This window comes from Dendropsophus ebraccatus, chromosome 11, assembly GCF_027789765.1.
Source record: "Dendropsophus ebraccatus isolate aDenEbr1 chromosome 11, aDenEbr1.pat, whole genome shotgun sequence".
In the NCBI taxonomy this organism is placed as follows: Eukaryota; Metazoa; Chordata; class Amphibia; order Anura; family Hylidae; genus Dendropsophus; species Dendropsophus ebraccatus.
Window position 1 is genome coordinate 1,553,169 of NC_091464.1, and position 25,377 is coordinate 1,578,545.

At 49.2% G+C, this 25,377-nt stretch overlaps 1 protein-coding gene across 7 annotated transcripts in view; it reads right to left on the bottom strand.

The window, feature by feature from the left end:
- Nucleotides 1-25,377, bottom strand: part of KIF21B (kinesin family member 21B) — a 318,269-nt gene that overhangs the window by 250,078 nt on the left and 42,814 nt on the right. For all 7 annotated transcript variants that reach the window (XM_069944619.1, XM_069944618.1, XM_069944620.1 and 4 more), the window contains 2 exons: nt 22,734-22,849; nt 15,627-15,822 (listed from right to left, as the gene is read on the bottom strand). In XM_069944619.1, the coding sequence (XP_069800720.1) occupies nt 15,627-15,822; nt 22,734-22,849 (312 nt within the window). The remainder of the gene's footprint in view (nt 1-15,626; nt 15,823-22,733; nt 22,850-25,377) is intronic.

The window sequence follows — 25,377 nt, forward strand, 5'->3', positions numbered from 1 at the left end:
CAGGTATTTTAATTCAACTAAAGATAAGAACTCAAAACGGAGCCGTGCAAGGTGATGAAGGACGAGTCCCGGATCCCACCTGGAGTTGGATCCATTACAGTGGCTTTAATCCTCTGCGTAGCTTTAATAAATCTCTGTATTAGGGATTTATGGGACAGTCAGCTGTCTGGAAGAGCATAAAGAGCAGAGACATGTACTGTGACGGTCGCAGCTTCAGCTCATTCTCAAACCCATCCTGGAGAAATCGGAGGATCGCCTTGATAGACAGTGATATGGGAGAAGTCCGATTCTTCACACCAGGATAGACAATGTCCTTCACCCTCAGGGACGTTCTCTTTGTGGGTTCTGCTCTTAATAGCAGAATCATGTTCACCACCAATTCTAAAAAGCCTCAGCTCATCAGGCCTGCCAATCTTCAGGCCGTCAATCTTCAGGCCATCAATCATAGGTGGTCCAGACCCAGACACAATCTGCCCTTCTGTGACACTGAGGATTCTGGGGAAGTCTCCAAAATGGCCTCTTGGACACCTGTATCAGGAGAGAACAACCATGCCTTCCTGAGCTATAGGAGTAATGAGGCCGGATTCTGTCTTCTCCTTACAAGACTACTACGGGTTGTCGTCCCTAGCAGTTTTAGGGAGTAAAAACCACGTATTCTGGCGTTATCCGAAATGGCCATTAGGTCCACGTAAGGGTCGCCATAATATCTGGTGATTGGCCAGACATAATCCGTCCTCATGGGGCAGTAGGTGAGGAATCTTGGGAAGTCTCCAAATTGTCCTTTTGGACATATTCATCAGGAGAGAACAACAATTACCACAATGACCTCTTGGCCCAATCTGTGGCTTTCAGGATTAATGAGACTGATCCTGTATTGTTTTCTTACAAGACTTCTACTGATTGTTGTCCACAGTAGTCTTCAGGGAGTTAAAACCACGCATCCTGGTTTTACCCGAAATGGCCATGGGACCAATGGGTCGCTGTAATATCTGGCGATTCGCTAGATCATCTGGTCCAGAGACCATTCTTCTGTCAGGGTAATATAATGGCTTTAGCCTTTTACATTAAGGTATTGTGACTTCTCTTGTTGCTGAATAGATCTCTTGGTCCATGCAAAAACAGCTTCTGCTTTTAACAGTAATGCTACTGATCACACGCAGCTCTGACGATCGATATGCACCACTGTAGATGGTCTTGAGCTTACTCCGATAGCTTCCCCATAGATGGATATGCACCACTGTAGATGGGTTGTGGCTCTTATTCCAATAGCTTCCCCATGGATGGATATGCACCACTGTAGATGGGTTCTGGATCTTACTCCAATAGCTTCCCCATAGATGGATATGCACCACTGTAGATGTGTTACTTACTCCGATAGCTTCCCCATAGATAGATATGCACCACTGTAGATGTGTTACTTACTCCGATAGCTTCCCCGATAGATGGATATGCAGCACTGTAGATGTGTTACTTACTCCGATAGCTTCCCCATAGATGGATATGCAGCACTGTAGATGTGTTACTTACTCCGATAGCTTCCCCGATAGATGGATATGCAGCACTGTAGATGTGTTACTTACTCCGATAGCTTCCCCATGGATGGATATGCACCACTGTAGATGTGTTCTGGCTCTTACTCAGATAGCTTCCCCATAGATGGATCTGCAGCACTGTAGATGCATTCTTGAGCTTACTCCGATAGCTTCCCCATAGATGGATATGCACCAATGTAGATGTGTTCTGGCTCTTACTCCTGTAGCTTCCCCATAGATGGATATGCACCACTGTAGATGGGTTGTGGCTCTTATTCCAATAGCTTCCCCATAGATGGATATGCACCACTGTAGATGGGTTCTGGATCTTACTCCGATAGCTTCCCCATAGATGGATATGCACCACTGTAGATGGGTTCTGGATCTTACTCCGATAGCTTCCCCATAGATGGATATGCACCACTGTAGATGTGTTACTTACTCCAACAGCTTCCCCATAGATGGATATGCACCACTGTAGATGTGTTCTGGCTCTTACTCCGATAGCTTCCCCATAGATGGATATGCACCACTGTAGATGTGTTACTTACTCCGATAGCTTCCCCATAGATGGATATGCACCAATGTAGATGTGTTCTGGCTCTTACTCAGATAGCTTCCCCATAGATGGATATGCACCACTGTAGATGTGTTACTTACTCCGATAGCTTCCCCATGGTTGGATATGCACCACTGTAGATGTGTTCTGGATCTTACTCCGATTGCTTCCCCATAGATATGCACCACTGTAGATGTGTTCTGGCTCTTACTCAGATAGCTTCCCCATAGATGGATATGCACCACTGTAGATGTGTTACTTATTCTGATAGCTTCCCCATAGATGGATATGCACCACTGTAGATGTGTTCTGGATCTTACTCGGCTAGCTTCCCCATAGATGGATATGCACCACTGTAGATGTGTTCTGGATCTTACTCCGATAGCTTCCCCATAGATGGATATGCACCACTGTAGATGGGTTCTGGATCTTACTCTGATAGCTTCCCCATAGATGGATATGCACCACTGTAGATGGGTTCTGGCTCTTACTCCGATAGCTTCCCCATAGATGGATATGCACCACTGTAGATGGGTTCTGGCTCTTACTCCGATAGCTTCCCCATAGATGGATATGCACCACTGTAGATGTGTTACTTACTCCGATAGCTTCCCTATAGATGGATATGCACCACTGTAGATGTATTCTGGATCTTACTCCGATAGCTTCCCCATAGATGGATATGCACCACTGTAGATGTGTTCTGGATCTTACTCCGATAGCTTCCCCATAGATGGATATGCAGCACTGTAGATGTGTTACTTACTCCTGTAGCTTCCCCATAGATGGATGTGCACCACTGTAGATGTGTTCTCGATCTTATTCCGATAGCTTCCCCCATAGATGGATATGCAGCACTGTAGATGTGTTACTTACTCCGATAGCTTCCCCATAGATGGATATGCACCACTGTAGATGTGTTCTGGATCTTACTCCGATAGCTTCCCCATAGATGGATATGCACCACTGTAGATGGGTTCTGGCTCTTACTCCGATAGCTTCCCCATAGATGGATGTGCACCACTGTAGATGTGTTCTCGATCTTACTCCGATAGCTTCCCCATAGATGGATATGCACCACTGTAGATGTGTTACTTACTCCGATAGCTTCCCCATGGTTGGATATGCACCACTGTAGATGTGTTCTGGATCTTACTCCGATAGCTTCCCCATAGATATGCACCACTGTAGATGTGTTCTGGATCTTACTCCGATAGCTTCCCCATAGATATGCACCACTGTAGATGTGTTCTGGATCTTACTCTGATAGCTTCCCCATAGATATGCACCACTGTAGATGTGTTCTGGCTCTCACTCAGATAGCTTCCCCATAGATGGATATGCACCACTGTAGATGTGTTCTGGATCTTACTCCGATAGCTTCCCCATAGATATGCACCACTGTAGATGTGTTCTGGATCTTACTCCGATAGCTTCCCCATAGATGGATATGCACCACTGTAGATGTGTTCTGGATCTTACTCCGATAGCTTCCCCATAGATTGATGTGCTGAAGTGGACTGGAGCTCACTTACCGCTCTCATCTCTCACATGTTGGATGACAGCCACTTCTGTTAGGAACAAAGTCTTCTTCGCCTGTCTCACCCTTTGTTAGATGGATCGGTGGTTGCCTCCACCCACTTTGAGGGAGAGATTGGTCTGCCACTGACTGAAGAAAATGTTGAGGCCCTTGTCTCTGTGGGTATAAACCATAACCCAATGTAGGCTGTTTATTCTTTGGTCCCATACTGACAGCATCTGCTGCAAGGGGATACATACGCCAACCTGCCTATTCAATTCGTTGCTTGCAGACGTCATGAGACCTGACAGTCATCATTGGGTGAAGGGACACCAATTGGGGAGTTCTAGGAATCCTGACCCAGGAATGGTTACGGGTAGGTGAAAATATAGTACTGTAAGTTTTTGACAATTAACAATTGTCATTGTCATTAACATTGTGCAGGAAGGAGACAATGGTGATCTTGGATTCTCTCAAGATGGTGACTACAGCCGACATAACATAGAAGAGTGTCCCATCTACTTCCCTTCTTATCTTAGGATAGATATATGTCATCCCAGGCCCGGCAGGTAACCTTAGTGAATGTAAATGGAGCTGAGGGGGATTTCAGAAAGATGCAAAGGAATATGCAGTCTTCTCTGTAGCCAGGTACATGCAGGTGTATGCAGTCTTCTCTGTAGCCAGGTACATGCAGGTGTATGCAGTCTTCTCTGTAGCCAGGTATATGCAGTCTTCTCTGTAGCCAGGTACATGCAGGTGTATGCAGTCTTCTCTGTAGCCAGGTACATGCAGGTGTATGCAGTCTTCTCTGTAGCCAGGTACATGCAGGTGTATACAGTCTTCTCTGTAGCCAGGTACATGCAGGTGTATGCAGTCTTCTCTGTAGCCAGGTACATGCAGGTGTATGCAGTCTTCTCTGTAGCCAGGTACATGCAGGTGTATACAGTCTTCTCTGTAGCCACGTACATGCAGGTGTATACAGTCTTCTCTGTAGCCAGGTACATGCAGGTGTATGCAGTCTTCTCTGTAGCCAGGTACATGCAGGTGTATGCAGTCTTCTCTGTAGCCAGGTACATGTAGATATGTGTCTCTCACAACTAGCATGGTTAGTCTCCTTTAGGAGGGGGAGCACAGAGCATATGTTCTCCCTATGGAACCTTCTTTGCTTAGAACTGTAGATCTATGGACGTTCACCAACAACTTACCTTCTTTGGATCGGAAACTGACGAGAATATGGCGTCATAAGGTAAACCCACGGTTGCTGCCAGAGAAGCTTTAGTCACAAGCTTCTTTGTCCCCATCCACAAGACCTCTGAGATGGACGATCCCTTTTAGTGACGGATCCATCATTTCTTCCAGTACCTTCCATGCTGGAAACTTCTATAGAATGGGGAACAAGGGAGGATTTCCTTCTCCTTTTCAGACTGGGGCAGAGATTGTACCTTTCTGTAAGGAAGAGTCCTTCCTCAGAGTGTCCCCAATCCATTCAGGTGGATTCTCATGGTACACAGAGTTTTATTAGAAAGAACATCCATCTCTGGCAAAGTCTAATGCTCCTCTCCAAGCGTGGAGGGGCCACAGACCAGGCAGCCAACTGTGGAGGGGCCACGGATCAGGCAGCCAACTGTGGAGGTGCCACGGACCAGGCAGCCAACTGTGGAGGGGCCACAGACCAGGCAGCCAACTGTGGAGGGGCCATGGACCAGGCAGCCAACTGTGGAGGGGCCATGGACCAGGCAGCCAACTGTGGAGGGGCCACGGATCAGGCAGCCAACTGTGGAGGTGCCACGGACCAGGCAGCCAACTGTGGAGAGGCCACGGATCGGGAAGCCAACTGTGGAGGGGCCACGGACCAGGCAGCCAACTGTGGAGGGGCCACGGACCGGGAAGCCAAATGTGGAGTGACACGCATACTCAGAAGTAAGCACTATAGCATCTTCTGTAATGGTTTACAATGAAGATACAATCTACAAACAAAAATAAATCCCACTGCCATCTGGATGTGGACTCTTGCAGGATACACACATAAGTGACTGAGCTTTCCCAAAGGTTTCCTCACCCTGAGACTTTGGACATTAGATTCCTGCATTAAGTGAGATAAAATGATAATAAACCTGCGCCAGGTAAAGAGGCAACAGACTGCTGTGTAGTACAAGAAAACCAGATACCTCAGAGCAGCTGATACACAACTAGCAATTCTAAGGCTGTGTTCACACAGTGCAGCCTCATTGTTTGAATGGATCATTGTTTCAATAGCAGAACTAATGTAAGACAGCCACCAGGTATACTCGGTACACAACTAGAAACTCTAATGTTGTGATCATACCCTGCAATATCGTCGTTTTACTTATTTTTAAAAATATCAGTACTATACATGTAGCAACTCTAGGGGTGTGTACACACAATGCTGTTTCATAGCTTCAATGCAACATTAAATATCAGTAACAGTGCTAGAAAAGAGCCCAGATGCTCAATACACAACCAGGAACTTTAGGGTTGTGTTCATACAATGCAGTCTCATAACTGCACTGCATCATACAAAAGCAGAGCTATAGCTGACATGTAAGGTGCAATCAATACACCACTAGCAATCCTAGGGTTGTGTTCACACAACGAAGTTTCATAACTTTACTGCCGCATTCAACAGCAGTACTGAATGAAACATCAGGTGTAATAAAAAAAATAGCAACTCTAGGCTTGTGTTCACACAATGCATCCTTCCACAGCAGAACTGGAGCAAGGAATCAAGACATCAGGTGCAATAAATAGCAACTCTAGGCTTGTGTTCACACAATGCATCCTTCCACAGCAGAACTGGAGCAAGGAATCAAGACATCAGGTGCAATAAATAGCAACTCTAGGCATGTGTTCACACAATGCATCCTTCCACACAGGGCCGCTTTAACCAGAGGGCACATGGTGCACGTGCACCGGGCCCACTGGTTAAAGGGGCCCCCCCGAGCAGGCCGGCCGTTGCTATGTGCGACCAATGCGGTCACACAGGGCTGCGGCCACCAGCCTGTCAGGGGGGAGCGCCATGGATGGGTAATCTACTTACCCCTCCATGGCGCCCCCTGCAGGGCCCCCCCGGCGTTCGCCGCTGCCCCCGCCTGCTGCTGCTGCGGCGCTTCAGCGCTGCAGCAGCAGCGACACTGACAGAGAGAGAGCCATTGGCTCCCTCCCTGTCAGTCACTCTTGTGGCCGCACTTCCTGCAGTCACAAGAGGCCGCACTCTCCCTCTAGCGCCCGACGTCACTGGAGCGTCGGCGCGAGGGTAAGGGGAGTGCAGCCTCTTGTGACCGCAGGAAGTGCGGCCACAAGAGGGAAGAGAAGAGGAACGCGAGGACCCAGGTGAGTAAAAGTGTTTGTTTTTTTCAATGTTATATGGGAGGGGGAGCTATATTCTATGGGGGGGCACAGGGGGCTATATACTATGGGGGGGCACAGGGGGCTATATACTATGGGGGAGCACAGGGAAGCTATATACTATGGGGGAGCACAGGGGAGCTATATACTATGGGGAGCACAGGGGTCTATATACTATGGGGAGCACAGGGGGCTATATACTATGGGGGAGCACAGGGGCTATATTCTATGGGGGGGCACAGGGGGCTATATACTATTGGGGAGCACAGGGGAGCTATATACTATGGGGGAGCACAGGGGGCTATATACTACTGGGGAGCACAGGGGTCTATATACTATGGGGGGGCACAGGGGGCTATATACTATGGGGGGGGCACAGGGGGCTATATACTATGGGGGAGGACAGGGGGCTATATACTATGGGGGGCACAGGGGGCTATATACTATGGGGGCACAGGGGAGCTATATACTATGGGGGAGCACAGGGGAGCTATATACTATGGGGGAGCACAGGGGAGCTATATACTATAGGGGAGCACAGGGGACTATATACTACTGGGGAGCACAGGGGTCTATATACTATGGGGAGCACAGGGAAGCTATATACTATGGGGGAGCACAGGGGAGCTATATACTACTGGGGAGCACAGGGGAGCTATATACTACTGGGGAGCACAGGGGAGCTATATACTACTAGGGAGCACAGGGGGCTATATACTACTGGGGAGCACAGGGGGCTATATACTATGGGGGAGCACAGGGGGCTATATACTATGGGGGAGCACAGGGGCTATATACTATGGGGGAGCACAGGGGAGCTATATACTATTGGGGAGCACAGGGGGCTATATACTATTGGGGAGCACAGGGGAGCTATATACTATTGGGGAGCACAGGGAGCTATATACTATGGGGGAGCACAGGGGAGCTATATACTATTGGGGAGCACAGGGGCAGGGCTCCAGACTAAAAAATTTACCTAGGAGCCATTGGCTCCTAACATGAAAAATTTAGGCGCCAAATATAATATTTGGTCGCCAACATTTTAAACCATGTAAAATTAATGTTATGTTACATGGGACTTACTGTGTGCAGAGGCCACGGCAGCCTCCTCCTCCTCCTCCTCCTCCTCCTCCTTTAGATCCTTTCTTTTCTTAGTTTGAAAATGTTCAACATGGAAACTTGCAACTTGACAACCATATCCAGTCTGACAACCATATCCAGTCTGACAACCATATCCAGTCTGACAACCATATCCAGTCTGACAACCATATCCAGTCTGACAACCATATCCAGTCTGACAACCATGTACAGTCTGACTCAGTACTTCAGCCTCACTTGGCTAGCCTATTAATGAGGCTTACTCTTCTGAACTTGAACTTAAAGGGAACCTGTCGACCCCCGTGCCGGGGTGACAGGCTCCCAACCCCCCTATACTCACCTCATCCCGCCGGGTCCCGCTTCTGAAGATGGTCGGGTCCCGGAGATCTCAGCCGCTGCAGCCCGGCGCGTGCGCTGAGAGATGAGTCCAACGCTCATAGAGAATGACGGGAGAGTCCAGCGCTCCATCATTCTCTATGAGTGTTGGACTCATCTCTCAGTGTGCGCGCCGGGCTGCAGCGGCTGAGATCTCCGGGACCTGACCACCTCCAGAAGCGGGACCCGGCGCGATGAGGTGAGTATAGGGGGTTCTAACGGGGGGTTGGGAGCCTGTCACCCCGGCACCGGGGGTGACAGGTTCCCTTTAAAAGCTTGCAACAGTCTATACATACTGAGCTAGACTTATGACTGCAGCCATAGTGACCCCCCACAAGATGAGTATATAGATAGATATATCTCTCACCTAGTGACTAATGCAAGTGACCCCCTACAATACAGACACCTGAGGGGCCCTGATAATAATAATTGTGCATATATCTATCTCCCAGTGTCTGCAGCCAGTCTGCCCTACACTTATAGATGGCCCCCTCCCTTATAGATGACCCCCTCTACCCCCATTATAGATGCCCCCTCTCCCCCCCCATTATAGATGCCCCCTCTCCCCCCCCTTATAGATAACCCCCTCCCCTTATAGATGCCCCCTCTCTACCCCCATTATAGATGCCCCCTCTCCCCCCCATTATAGATGCCCCCTCTCCCCCCCCTTATAGATACCCCCTCCCCTTATAGATGACCCCCCTCTACCCCCATTATAGATGCCCCCCTCCTCCCCCCCATTATAGATGCCCCCTCCTCCCCCCCATTATAGATGCCCCCTCTTCTCCCCCCTTATAGATACCCCCTCCCCTTATAGATGACCCCCTCTACCCCCATTATAGATGCCCCCCTCCTCCCCCCCATTATAGATGCCCCCCTCCTCCCCCCCATTATAGATGCCCCCTCCTCCCCCCCCATTATAGATGCCCCCTCCTCCCCCCCATTATAGATGCCCCCTCCTCCCCCCCATTATAGATGCCCTCCCCTCCCCCCCATTATAGATGCCCCCTCTTCTCCCCCCCTTATAGATACCCCCTCCCCTTATAGCTAGCCCCCTCTCCCCCCCTTGAAGATGGCCCCTCTTCTCCCCCCATTATAGATGCCCCCCCTTCTCTTCCCCCCATTATAGATGGCACTCTCTTCTCCCCCCATTATAGATGCCCCCCCTTCTCTTCCCCCCATTATAGATGGCACTCTCTTCTCCCCCCATTATAGATGCCCCCCCCCCCTTTCCTCTATGCTAAGCAATATTTAAAAAAAACAAACACACAAACTCACCTGACAACCCGCTCCCCCGGCGATCCTCTTCTTCTTCGGACGCTGTCCCCGGCTGATGCGCGGCTGCCGGGGGTGTCCCGTCCTATCCCCGGCAGCGCGGCGCATCAGTGAGCTCTCTGTACGCCGGGGCTGTGACTTCTGACACAGGAAGCGTCTCTGACGCGCGCTTCCTGTGCCGGAAGTCAGGGCCCCAGGCAGCTCACTGATGCGCCGCGCTGCCGGGGATAGGACGGGACACCCCCGGCAGCTGCGCATCAGCCGGGGATACTTAAAGAGACAGCGCGCTGCCGCCGGGGCCAGTCGCAAATGGCGCCCAGATTAATAAATCTGGGCGCCATTTGTAAAATATCAGTCGCATTGGCGACCATTTTGGTCGCCATCTGGAGCCCTGAGGGGAGCTATATACTATTGGGGAGCACAGGGGAGCTATATACTATTGGGGAGCACAGGGAGCTATATACTATTGAGGAGCACAGGGGTCTATATACTATGGGGGAGAGCACAGGGGGGCTATATATTATGGAGAGCACAGGGGGGCTATATACTATTGGGGAGAGCACAGGGGGCTATATACTTTTGGGGAGAGCACAGGGGGCTATATACTATTGGGGGGGAGCACAGGGGGGCTATATACTATTGGGGGAGAGCACAGGGGGGCTATATACTATTATGGGAGAGCATAGGGGTCTATATACTATTGGAGAGCACAGGGGGGCTATATACTATTGGTGGAGAGCACAGGGGGGCTATATACTATTGTGGGAGAGCACAGGGGGGCTATATACTATTGGGGGAGAGCACAGGGGGGCTATATACTATTGTGGGAGAGCACAGGGGTCTATATACTATGGGGAAGAGCACAGGGGGGCTATATATTATGGAGAGCACAGGAGGGCTATATACTATTGGGGAGAGCACAGGGGGCTATATACTATTGGGGGGAGCACAGGGGAGCTATATACTATTGGGTGAGAGCACAGGGGGGCTATATACTATTGTGGGAGAGCATAGGGGTCTATATACTATTGGAGAGCACAGGGGGGCTATATACTATTGGGGGAGAGCACAGGGGGGCTATATACTATTGTGGGAGAGCACAGGGGGGCTATATACTATTGTGGGAGAGCACAGGGGGGCTATATACTATTGTGGGAGAGCACAGGGGGGGCTATATACTATTGTGGGAGAGCACAGGGGGGGCTATATACTACTGGGGAGAGTGCACAGGGGGGCTATGTACTAATGGGGGAGCGCACAGGAGGTGCTGTATATAACTGGAGGAGCACATGAGGGTCTATATACTACAGGGACACCTTAAAACTATGGAGGCACAGAGGGGTGTAACTATGTAGGGGTACAGAGGGGTGTAACTACTGTATAGGGGTACAAGGGACCTAACTACTGTATGTGTTGGAGCCTAAAATATTTGTCTGGCAGATTCTGGAGAGAAGACTCACAGCCAGGAGAAGACTTCAAGGTGGCCCAGGCTGGATGGAGAGAAAAAGAAAAGGTGACAGACTCTGATCGGAGAAGACGCCCCCGGTGAGTCACTGGATGTAACTGCACTCTGTTATAGGGTTGTACTGATAGGGGTCATGGTGTGGCGGTATTATGTAATGGTATCAATGGTGATATCTTTCTGTTTTGTTTAGTGCAGTTTTTATGTAATATGTAATCACTGAATGGTGGAAATAGTGTTATAAGGTAACTACTGTATGTATTGGGGCGATTGATACAGTGTGGGGGCAAATTCAGTACATTATACAATGTGCCAAAAGGGAAGGGGGGGGCCCACTCTTGAGGGCTGTGCACTGGGCCCACCAATGTATTAAAACGGCCCTGCTTCCACAGCAGAACTGGAGCAAGGAATCAATATACCTAGCCACTCTGGGCTTGTATTCACACACTGCAGTCTCACAGCTTCACTGCATCCTTCAATCGCAGAACTAGAGCCAGGAATCACACTCAGGTGTAATGAATCACGCATCAGGTGTCACCAATACACACCTAGCCAATCTAGGGTTGTGTACACACAATGCAGTTTCATAGCTTCAATGCAACAAGAAAAAGCAGTGCCAGTGTAATGGTGCGTTTACACAGACAGATTATCTGACAGATCTTTGAAGCCAAAACCAGGAACAGACTATAAACAGGGATCAGGTCATAAAGGAAAAACTGGGATCTATCCTCTTTTTAAATCCATTCCTGGCTTTGGCTTCAAAAATCTTTCAGATAAATCTTTCTGTGTAAACGCACCCTTATGCTGGGTTTACACGGAGCGATTATCGGGCGATTTTTTGCGATAACGATCGAATTCGAATGATAATCGTACGTGTAAACGCAGCGAACGATCGAAAAATCGTTCATTTTGATCCTTTAACATGTTTATAAATCGTTGTTCGCCGATCGCCAAAAATTCGCCGATCGTTCCCTGTAAACAGTCGTCGCGCGATAGTTTGGCCGCCCGCCCCCCCCCCCCCCCCCCCCCCCCGCTCATCCGCAGCCCCCTGCGCCGGCTCGATCGCCACCCCCGCCGCCGCTCTGATTGACACCCCCGCCGCCCCGATCGCCTCCCCTGCCGCAGCTCCGATCGCCACCCCCACGGCTGCCGCTCCGATCGCCACCCCCACGGCTACCGCTCCGATCGCCACCTCCATGGCTGCCGCTCCGATCGCCCCTCCCCGCTGCTCCGATCGCCCCCACCGCCGCGGCCAAGAGCATACGTTACCTGCTCCGCGCAGCAGGTCTTCAGACATCCCTGGCTCCCCTCTTCAGCACATTGATTGGCTGAAGAGATGAGCCGGGAATTTCAAATGGCTCCCCTTCAGCCAATCAGTGCGCTGAAAATGGGAGCCGGGGATGTCGGAAGACCTGCTGCGCGGAGCAGGTAACGTATGCTCGTGGCCGGAGCAGCGGGGGCAATCGGAGCAGCGGCGGGGGGGATCGGAGCAGCGGCGGGGATGGCGATCGGAGCGGCGGGGGCGGCGATCGGAGCGGCGGGGGCGGGCTGCGGGCGCACAATCGCAAAAAGATTTTTCCGTACAATATATCGTACCGTCTAAACGCTGATCGTTATAAAAAAATCGTTCGAATTCGAAATCATTAATCGTACGATCAGCCCAATAATCGCCTCGTGTAAACTTAGCATTAGAAAGATACAAGTTGCAATCAATACACAACCAGCAATTAGTGCAAGAAATCAGCAACCAGGTGCACAAACAGCTCAGTGACCGCACAACTAACAGCGCTTATCTTAGGGCCCTTTTACACAGAAAGATTATCTGACAGATTATCTGCCAAAGATTTGAAGCCAAAACCAGGAATGGATTTGAAAAGAGGAGAAATCTCAGGCTTTCCTTTATTACCTGCTCTCTGTTTATAGTCCATTCCTAGCTTTGGCTTCAAATCTTTGGCAGATAATCTGTCAGATAATCTGTTCGTGTAAAAGGGCCCTAAGGCAGCATTCACATATAGCAGATCCATAGCTGTCACTGTATTATTACATAGCAGGACCCAGACCACATGATCACATAGCGGAACTGTCTCACAGAGCTCGCACAGGCAAAAAAATAAAAATAAATTATAAACTATTATAAATCTCATGAAGTTTCTATCCATTAGCCTGCACACAGGCCTCCTGCCATACAGGTCAGGCTTCCAGGCAGAGAGCCCGCACAGGCACCATACAGCTCCTCACAGAAGAGGCCGTATGACTAGGACTTACCTCTCTGAAGAGCGAGGACAGACACCAGGCGAGCGGCATCCTGTCTGAGCAGCGCCATGGTTAGCAGCCACGTGCAGCCCGGCAGCGGATGGCGCCATAATACTTACTGACCAGAGCATAGAAGCTGAGCGATCACTGAGATGGCGCCATAATACTCACTGACCAGAGCATAGAAGCTGAGCGATCACTGAGATGGCGCCATAATACTTACTGACCAGAGCATAGAAGATGAGCGATCACTGAGATGGCGGCTGCTTCCATAAGAAAAATAAAATCTTTGCTCTGTACACAACAAAGCAGGATAGAAAACAAAATACATATACAAAAAACTCTCCCTCTCCACACGACCATGTGGAAAAGAAGAAATATATATATATATATATATATATATATATATACACATACACACACACACATATGGCCCAGCATACCATTATATATACAGCCCAGCATACCATTATATTAGGGATGGTCCGAACCTGCCAAGGTTTGGGTTCGTATGAACCCGAACACTCGGCAGCAGATTCCCGCTGTCTGCCCGCTCCGTGGAGCGGGCGGATACAGGGGGAGTACCGCCTGTGGCTGTATCCCAGTTCTCCAGGTGGTCCTCCCGCTGGATCCGCCCGCTCAACGGAGCGGGCAGACAGCGGGAATCATTACCGAGGGTTCGGGTTCGTACGACCATCGGACCATCCCTACATTATATATACACAGCCCAGCATACCATTATATAATATATATATATATATATATATATATATATATATACACATATATATATATATATATATATATATATATATATATATATATATATATACACACACACACATATAGCCCAGCATACCAATATATACACACACACAGCCCAGCATACCATTATTTATATATATATATATATATATATATATACACACCCCAGCGTACCAATGTATATATATATATATATATATATATATATATATATATATATATATATATATATATATATATATACACAGACCAGCATACCATTAGATATACAGCCCAGCATACTATTATATAGGTTGGGTGACTACCATGGCGGCCATCTGCATAGCCACGATTTTGGATTCAACGTTACTTTTTTCAATGGGAAGGGGGTCATGTAACACATACAACAGAGAATTGCACAAGAAAAACAATGGTGTGCTCATTTATAATGTAGCTTCATTGATCTATTGGCACGTTTGTGACATGGAAAACCGATAATAACCCACTAAAGGATATGGAGTGCTGCCCAATGTGCTGAATTTTCAACAATTCTCTTCTCCCACTCGAGACACCAAGAGCCATATCGCAGAAGAAGTGCCTCTTCCAGCTGTGTAGCAGTGTAACATTTCCCTCCTCTTACTGCTGTGTACTCCTGCAGTATAACATTTCCTTCCTCTTACAGCTGTGTACTACTCCTGCAGTATAACATTTCCCTCCTCTTACAGCTGTGTACTACTCCTGCAGTATAACATTTCCTTCCTCTTACAGCTGTGTACTACTCCTGCAGTATAACATTTCCCTCCTCTTACTGCTGTGTACTCCTGCAGTATAACATTTCCCTCCTCTTACTGCTGTGTACTCCTGCAGTATAACATTTCCCTCCTCTTACTGCTGTGTACTCCTGCAGTATAACATTTCCCTCCTCTTACAGCTGTGTACTACTCCTGCAGTATAACACTTACCTCCTCTTACAGCTGTGTACTACTCCTGCAGTATAACATTTCCCTCCTCTTACAGCTGTGTACTAATTCCTGCAGTATAACATTTCCCTCCTCTTACAGCTGTGTACTAATTCCTGCAGTATAACATTTCCCCCCTCTTACAGCTGTGTACTACTCCTGCAGTATAACATTTCCCTCCTCTTACAGCTGTGTACTACTCCTGCAGTATAACATTTCCCCCCTCTTACAGCTGTGTACTACTCCTGCAGTATAACATTTCCCTCCTCTTACAGCTGTGTACTACTCCTGCAGTATAACATTTCCCTCCTCTTACAGCTGTGTACTACTCCTGCAGTATAACATTTCCCTCCTCTTACAGCTGTGTACTACTCCTGCAGTATAACATTTCCCTCCTCTTACAGCTGTGTACTACTCCTGCAGTATAACATTTAACTCCCCTTACTGCTTTGTACTCCTGCAGTATACCATTTGCACTTACTGCTTTGTACTCCTGCAGCTCCAGCCTCAGCCGTGCCAGCTCCGCTCTCAGGCTCTGCACTTGCTGGACGTTCTGTTCCTGATTAGCTGTCACGCGGTTCTTTATGTTCCGAGCCCGGTTCGCATACTTCAGTGTATTCAGTGTCTCCATGAAATCCCGATCGGATGGGGAGACACAGGCGATCATCATGGTCTGACTGAATTTAAGGAGACAGTGAAGTGTTAGGGATGCTGGGTAAATTAAAGGTTTTGCATGAAGAATACTCTAAGTGTAAATGTAATTGTATATATTGTGAGATGCTGCCTCCAAAACAAAACAAACAGCATATTGGAAAAGTACAATGGTTTCCAATCCCAATCAGTCAGATGGCGTCCCTAAAAACTGAGGATAAAGGGGTTCTGCAGAACCCCCCCGTTGGCTTCATTGTGAATCCATATAAATAGTGCAACAGAAAGGTTGTCCTACTTCTTCCAGTGTACGGTCCAATATTTTATCTGTCCTTTAAACTTAAAGCAAATCTGTGCCCCCCCCACAAACCGCAGGTATCGTTGCCTAGATGCCATCAAGTCCTTTCCCAGGGTCCAGGCTGGTCCTGGAGGTTTGTTTGAGGTAAAAAACACATGTGAGGCGGGACCTATGGCCTAGGCCTACAGCGCTTCTTGCGACTTCCTTGCCCTCGGCGTCCTGAGTAACCGAGCAGGACACGCACCATGTTAACATCGCTTCAGAGGAGAAATCCCGCCTTGGGGTATTGCCCAATGACAAGGAGTGCGGAGAGGAAGACCCGAGAGGCGTTGTAGGCAGAGGGCACAGACACACTAGGTCCCGCCTCATTGACACCACTCCTCTAGATTACCCCAGAGAAGGCTCCAACCTGAAGCCTGGCTAATAACACAGAACAGCAGTGAGTGCAGTATATGCCTCCCCGGCCACCCAACGACCCTACACACCAAGCAGTCCGCAGGTCGTGATGATAGCGAGTAAAAGAACAATGACGAGCGATTGCTGGGCATACCCGCTGAGGTTGCCATGTTTGTGAAAACTTTCTCCAAAGTAATTTTGGACCAAACATGGGTCCAAGGGGTTAAACATATCAAGGATGTGTTCACACGTACAGGATCCGCAGCAGATCTGCGTCATCAAATCTGCTGCAGATCATGTACGTTTGAATGCGCCCTAAAAGGGGTATTCCAGGAAAAATAAACTTCCAGGAATCTCTTTGTAGGCCACAGCAACCAATCAGGGCTCAGCTTCTGTGATCACATCACTCTGGTACTATAAATGCCGCCTCTGATCTGCTTTGGGCAATGACGAGAATCTTATTGTAAAACAGATTCAAAAATCCCAAAATGCTGAGTAGCTGATATAGAGAAGCAATTGTGCTCCCGGCCGATTACAGAGAACAATAGCAATAAGTGGGGTCAGGGATAACCCCTTCCCGGACACACACTGCTGTCCCACACACAGAGTGGTTACCACCCAATTCGTCCCCTCCAAACCCCTGCCCCCCCGCAGGCAAGACCAGGATCGGCACCACCTGTAGGTCACAAGTGGGATGTGGCGGCTGAGAAAGCAGGGAAGAGCGCCCTCCATTTACTACACTTCCTTTCTTCATATATAAAGTGTACCTACTGTTTGTAAGAACTTTTAACAAGTCCTAGAGACATCAGAGACCTGTCATAGAGACATCATAGAGCCACATCATAGAGACCCATCAGAGACATATCAGAGACATCATAGGGACATATCATAGAGACCCATCAGAGACATATCATAGACCCATCATAGAGACCAATCATAGAGACATCATAGAAACCTGTCCTAGAGACATCATAGAGAAATCATAGGGACATATCATAGAGACCCAACATAGAGACATCAGAGACCCCTTATAGAGACATCAGAGACCCCTCATAGAGACATCAGAGACCCATCATAGAGACAGGTCCTAGAGACATCGTAGAGACCCATCCTACAGACATCAGAGACCGATCATAGAGACCCGTCCTACAGACATATAAAGAAATCATAGGGACATTTCATAGAGACCCAGAGACACATCATAGAGACCTGTCCTAGAGACATCAGAGACCCATCATAGAGACACGTCCTAGAGACCAGTCATAGAGACATCATACAGACTCACCATAGAGACCCATCATTGATACCCATCCTAGAGACATCACAGAGTAACATCCTAAAGACAACAGAGACTTCAGAGAAAGGTCATAGAGACATGTCCTAGAGACAAAGACCCATCATAGAAACATGTCATAGAGACATATCATAGAGACCCATCAGAGACACATCATAGAGATCTGTCATGGAGACATCATAGAGACCCATCCTAGAGACATCACAGACCCGTCATAAAGACCCATCTTAAAGACATCATAGAGACTTGTCCTAGAGACATTATAGAGACTCATCCTAGAGACATATCACAGAGAACTGTCCTAGAGACATCAGAGACCCGTCATAAAGACATCATAGAGACCAGTCAGACATTATAGAGATCCGTCAGAGACATATCATAGAGACACCATAGGGACACACCCTAAAGACATCATAGAGACACACCCTAAAGACATCAGAGACCCATCATAAAAACACATCATAGAGACACGTCATAGAGACATATCATAGACACGTCATAGAGACATATCATAGACACGTCATAGAGACATATCATAGAGATCTGTCATACAGACATCATAAAGACCCATCCTAGAGACATCATAGACCCATCATAAAGACCCGTCCTAAAAACATCATAGAGACTTGTCCTAGAGACATTATAGAGACCCGTCAGAGACATATAGAGACACATCATAGGGACAAATCAGACTAGCTATAGAGACACATCAGAGACATGTAATAAAGACATGTCATAGAGAGATCAAAGAGACATGTAAGAGACATTACACAGACATTTCAGAGATACGTTATAGACATCACAGAATTACGTCATAGAGACATCATAGACACGTCATAGAGATATTTCAGAGACACATCATAGAGACATCATAGACACCCCTCACACCCCCGCCCGTCCAGACGCTCGCATCCCAGTCCCATCACAGTCCCGTCCAGACGCTCGCATCACAGTCCCGTCCAGACGCTCGCATCACAGTCCCGTCCAGACGCTCGCATCACAGTCCCGTCCAGACGCTCGCATCCCAGTCCCGTCCAGACGCTCGCATCACAGTCCCGTCCAGACGCTCGCATCCCAGTCCCGTCCAGACGCTCGCATCCCAGTCCCGTCCAGACGCTCGCATCCCAGTCCCGTCCAGACGCTCGCATCACAGTGCGGTCCAGACGCTCGCATCCCAGTCCCGTCCAGACGCTCGCATCACAGTCCCGTCCAGACGCTCGCATCCCAGTCCCGTCCAGACGCTCGCATCCCAGTCCCGTCCAGACGCTCGCATCCCAGTCCCGTCCAGACGCTCGCATCACAGTCCCGTCCAGACGCTCGCATCACAGTCCCGTCCAGACGCTCGCATCCCAGTGCCGTCCAGACGCTCGCATCACAGTCCCGTCCAGACGCTCGCATCCCAGTCCCGTCCAGACGCTCGCATCCCAGTCCCGTCCAGACGCTCGCATCCCAGTCCCGTCCAGACGCTCGCATCCCAGTCCCGTCCAGACGCTCGCATCACAGTCCCGTCCAGACGCTCGCATCACAGTCCCGTCCAGACGCTCGCATCACAGTCCCGTCCAGACGCTCGCATCACAGTCCCGTCCAGACGCTCGCATCACAGTCCCGTCCAGACGCTCGCATCACAGTCCCGTCCAGACGCTCGCATCACAGTCCCGTCCAGACGCTCGCATCACAGTCCCGTCCAGACGCTCGCATCACAGTCCCGTCCAGACGCTCGCATCACAGTCCCGTCCAGACGCTCGCATCACAGTCCCGTCCAGACGCTCGCATCACAGTCCCGTCCAGACGCTCGCATCACAGTCCCGTCCAGACGCTCGCATCACAGTCCCGTCCAGACGCTCGCATCACAGTCCCGTCCAGACGCTCGCATCACAGTCCCGTCCAGACGCTCGCATCACAGTCCCGTCCAGACGCTCGCATCACAGTCCCGTCCAGACGCTCGCATCACAGTCCCGTCCAGACGCTCGCATCACAGTCCCGTCCAGACGCTCGCATCACAGTCCCGTCCAGACGCTCGCATCACAGTCCCGTCCAGACGCTCGCATCACAGGTCCCGTCCAGACGCTCGCATCACAGTCCCGTCCAGACGCTCGCATCACAGTCCCGTCCAGACGCTCGCATCACAGTCCCGTCCAGACGCTCGCATCACAGTCCCGTCCAGACGCTCGCATCACAGTCCCGTCCAGACGCTCGCATCACAGTCCCGTCCAGACGCTCGCATCACAGTCCCGTCCAGACGCTCGCATCACAGTCCCGTCCAGACGCTCGCATCACAGTCCCGTCCAGACGCTCGCATCACAGTCCCGTCCAGACGCTCGCATCACAGTCCCGTCCAGACGCTCGCATCACAGTCCCGTCCAGACGCTCGCATCACAGTCCCGTCCAGACGCTCGCATCACAGTCCCGTCCAGACGCTCGCATCACAGTCCCGTCCAGACGCTCGCATCACAGTCCCGTCCAGACGCTCGCATCACAGTCCCGTCCAGACGCTCGCATCACAGTCCCGTCCAGACGCTCGCATCACAGTCCCGTCCAGACGCTCGCATCACAGTCCCGTCCAGACGCTCGCATCACAGTCCCGTCCAGACGCTCGCATCACAGTCCCGTCCAGACGCTCGCATCACAGTCCCGTCCAGACGCTCGCATTACAGTCCCCTCCAGACGCTTGCACCCCCACCCGTCCAGACGCTCGCACCCGGACCATTATGCATCTCTATGATGTGTAATTATTTTTAAATCAAAGTTTTTTTATTGAAAGTTTTTACAAAACAAGTTTTCTCCCAGTACAAACAAAACTCCCCAGGAGGGCATACCCTCCATCCCATGTCAACCCTAACCCTCCCCCCCCCAATCCTTCCAGCTCCACAATCTATGTGAACATACATAAAATGCAACTTTAACATCACTTTGCAGGTAATAGACAAAGAAGAGCCAGGCCGAGACCTGTATAATGCCTACTGACAGGCTGTGAGTAGAAAACTGATTGTTCCACTACGTTCAATGCTAGGTCATCTACATATCCTAGGACGTAAAGCAGTGGAGATTGCTGCAAGTCCGCTGAGTAGGCTTTATGTATGGCTGACGCCACCCCTCTCCAATAAAGGAACAACTTGGGACAGCGCCAGAACATGTGTAAGAGACCCCCTTCATGGATATGACATCCCGGACACGTAGGTGTATCCCGGACATTGATAAGGAATTGTGGTGTGCGATACACATGGTGTAACAGATAGAGATGTGAGAGACAATGTTGCTCCCCCAGGGATAGTGAAGGCGTCATTTCTAGTATCTCCTTCCATTGACCTTCCTCTATGGGACCAATGTCCGCCTCCCATTTTTCCCTCAACGTGAGAAGGAATCTGTCTAGGTATTTTGGAAGTAATAGACAAGAATTAAGTCCCTTAGTGGATTCTGATTCCCCAACAATATTCATTGGGGGTAGGTATTGTACACCTGAGACAAGTATCTCTCCTTCCTCTTCACATGCATGACGTAATTGCAGATATTTATAGAATTGAGTGTGAGGTAGAACAAATTGGCTTTGTAGTTGGTCAAAACGCTTCAGCTGTCTACCATCGTACAGCTGCATTATTTTCCTAATTCCTGCATCTCTCCAGGTGGAGAACCCCTGCAAAAAGTACAATTCTCCCAACCATGGTGTGTCCCAAATGGATGGGCGTATATCCCGTGATGCCATACGGGTCTCTAAGTTTCCACCATACCTTGTGGATAAGCAATATTGTTGGTATTTGTGGAGTGAGCAGTAACATTCTTTTGGCCTCTAGAATTTCAAAAAGAATCTGAGTGTAAATGGTGCCCGATCCGTGCCTTGTTTTGGTGCCCCCCGTCACCTACATCCCATCCCTTAAGATGTTGTAATTGGGCCGCTAGGAAGTGCATGGCTGTGTTAGGGATTGCCAGCCCCCCATCGTCTTTTGCTCTTTGCAAGGTTTCTAATCTGATGCGTGGATGTTGGGGGCCCCAAATCAGTGAGTGGAAGAGAGCATGGATGAAAAAGTCGGAAGGGAAGCCGTACCGAAGAGTTATGTAAGATGTGCAGGAATTGTGGCATCCCCATCATCTTCACAAGATTTGCTCTGCCCACCACCAACAGAGGTCATTTGCACCACACAGCTAGCTTCTGTGGAAATTGTGGTGCCATGTATGATGTGTAATTATTAAAAGAAAAAGATAAAAGTCGCACATCAGACAAAGTGCGTAACCATCTGATCAGATAGCGAGGTAACTGGTGACTGTTTCCCTTTCTGTACATTATTATGGCGGCGGCCATCTTGCCTGCATATAGAGCTATGATAAATGAGAGGATTCTGGGGGCTCAGGGACCTTCCTACAGCGCAGGGGACACCGGGGTGTCACATCCACGGTTATCACCCATCCCTGTCCTCCTGTCTGTGCTGGTAACAAGGACACCGCTGGGAAGAGCTCGGTACACAACAGGAGGTCGCAGCAGTTCTAGGCCTAGTGGCCAGAACGGAAACTGCAAGATGTCAGGATTATTTTAAAATATAGAAGGAAATGGAAAGTAAGAAAAAAAGGTTAGAAGTGGAGCTGCCACTAAAGTAAGCCCCTCGTAACAGTCCACCCTTTGTCTTAAGTAGCGGTCTCCCATGAGCGCCATCTTGTGGTGAAGTTGTGCATGCACATGGTAACCTGACAGTGCTCTCTGCTGCCACCTCTGTCCATGTCAGGAACTGTCCAGAGCAGGAGAGGTTTTCTATGGGGATTTGCTGCTGCTCTGGACAGTTCCTGACATGGACAGAGGTGGCAGCAGAGAGAACTGTGTCAGACTGGAGAGAATACACCCCTTCCTGCAGGACATACAGCAGCTGATAAGTACGGGAACAGTGTAAATTCTTATATAGAAGTAAATGACAATCTGTATAACTTTCTGGTTATTGTTGGAGGAGAGAATGTAAGAAGAGACTGACCTGTTTCCTCCCAGGGAGTCCTGCAGCAGGCGGGTGAGCTTAGAATCTCGGTAAGGAACATGGAGAATCTTCTTACTCTGATCTCCCAGAGCGCTGATCACGTTCCCCAGGGCCAGCTGCAACCGGAAAGCCACAACTCAGTCTAATGGACCTCACACAAGAAAACGCTCCGGGGCGACGGCGACAAAAACGCTCCGACTGTACCGCTACAGCCAGACCCCACAGGGACTGTACCGCTACAGCCAGACCCCACAGGGACTGTACCGCTACAGCCAGACCCCACAGGGACTGTACCGCTACAGCCAGACCCCACAGGGACTGTACCGCTACAGCCAGACCCCACAGGGACTGTACCGCTACAGCCAGACCCCACAGGGACTGTACCGCTACAGCCAGACCCCACAGGGACTGTACCGCTACAGCCAGACCCCACAGGGACTGTACCGCTACAGCCAGACCCCACAGGGACTGTACCGCTACAGCCAGACCCCACAGGGACTGTACCGCTACAGCCAGACCCCACAGGGACTGTACCGCTACAGCCAGACCCCACAGGGACTGTACCGCTACAGCCAGACCCCACAGGGACTGTACCGCTACAGCCAGACCCCACAGGGACTGTACCGCTACAGCCAGACCCCACAGGGACTGTACCGCTACAGCCAGACCCCACAGGGACTGTACCGCTACAGCCAGACCCCACCCCCAGGAGGGCAGGAGGGGGTGGTTCCTACAGCTGACATTGGCATGTCAATCCTTTGGGCGGATTCCGCTGGAGGAATCCTATAAGAGTCAATGGGGCTTCAATTCCGCTCCAATCCTGCCAGAGAAGAACAGGCAAGGAACTCAAGCAGAAAACTTTCCTCTACAATTCCTGACGGAATCTACACTGAGTCCACCAAATCTACTGATACATCCAACAACATGGTCACTGAGCCAATACATCCAACATGCTCACTGAGCCAATACATCCAATAACATGCTCACTGAGCCAATACATCCAATAACATGCTCACTGAGCCAATACATCCAATAACATGCTCACTGAGCCAATACATCCAATAACATGCTCACTGAGCCAATACATCCAATAACATGCTCACTGAGCCAATACATCCAATAACATGCTCACTGAGCCAATACATCCAATAACATGCTCACTGAGCCAATACATCCAATAACATGCTCACTGAGCCAATACATCCAATAACATGCTCACTAAGCCTAATCTACCGATACATCCAATAACATGCTCACTGAGCCAATACATCAAATAACATGCTCACTAAGCCTAATCTACTGATGTGTCCAACATGCTCACTGAGCCAATGCATCCAATAACATGCTCACTGAGCCTAATCTACTGATGTGTCCAATAACATGCTCACTAAGCCTAATCTACCGATACATCCAACATGCTCACTGAGCCAATGCATCCAATAACATGCTCACTAAGCCTAATCTACCGATACATCCAATAACATGCTCACTGAGCCAATACATCAAATAACATGCTCACTGAGCCTAATCTACTGATGTGTCCAACAACATGCTCACTGAGCCAATACATCCAATAACATGCTCACTAAGCCTAATCTACCGATACATCCAATAACATGCTCACTGAGCCAATACATCCAATAACATGCTCACTGAGTCTTATCTACTGATGTGTCAAATAACATGCTCACTGAGCCTAATCTACTGATACGTCCAATAACATGCTCACTGAGCCTAATCTACTGATGTGTCCAATAACATGCTCACTGAGCCTAATCTACTGATACGTCCAATAACATGCTCACTGAGCCTAATCTACTGATGTGTCCAATAACATGCTCACTGAGCCTAATCTACCAATACATCCAATAACATGCTCACTGAGCCAATACATCCAATAACATGCTCACTGAGCCTAATCTACCAATGTCCAATAACATGCTCACTGAGCCAATACATCAATAACATGCTCACTGAGCCTTATCTACTGATGTGTCCAATAACATGCTTACTGAGCTTAATCTACTGATGTGTCCAGTAACATGCTTACTGAGCCAATGCATCCAACATGCTCACTGAGCCTAATCTACCGATACGTCCAACATGCTCACTGAGCCAATACATCCAATAACATGCTCACTAAGCCTAATCTACTGATGTGTCCAATAACATGCTCACTGAGCCAATACATCCAATAACATGCTCACTGAGCCTAATCTACCAATGTCCAATAACATGCTCACTGAGCCAATACATCCAATAACATGCTCACTGAGCCTAATCTACTGATGTGTCCAATAACATGCTCACTGAGCCAATACATCCAATAACATGCTCACTGAGCCTAATCTACCAATGTCCAATAACATGCTCACTGAGCCAATACATCCAATAACATGCTCACTGAGCCAATACATCCAATAACATGCTCACTGAGCCTAATCTACCAATGTCCAATAACATGCTCAGTAAGCCGTCGCCTCGATCTGCCGCCCGCCGACATCTATCTGCCACCCTCTATCTGCTGGCCTCCACCTTTCTTTAGCTGATTGGATACGGTATTTTGGTCAAGAGAGATTTTTTTTGTGATACTTTTTTGCTGCAGCTCAAATGTTTAAAAAAAATACACCCATAAACTCTTTAT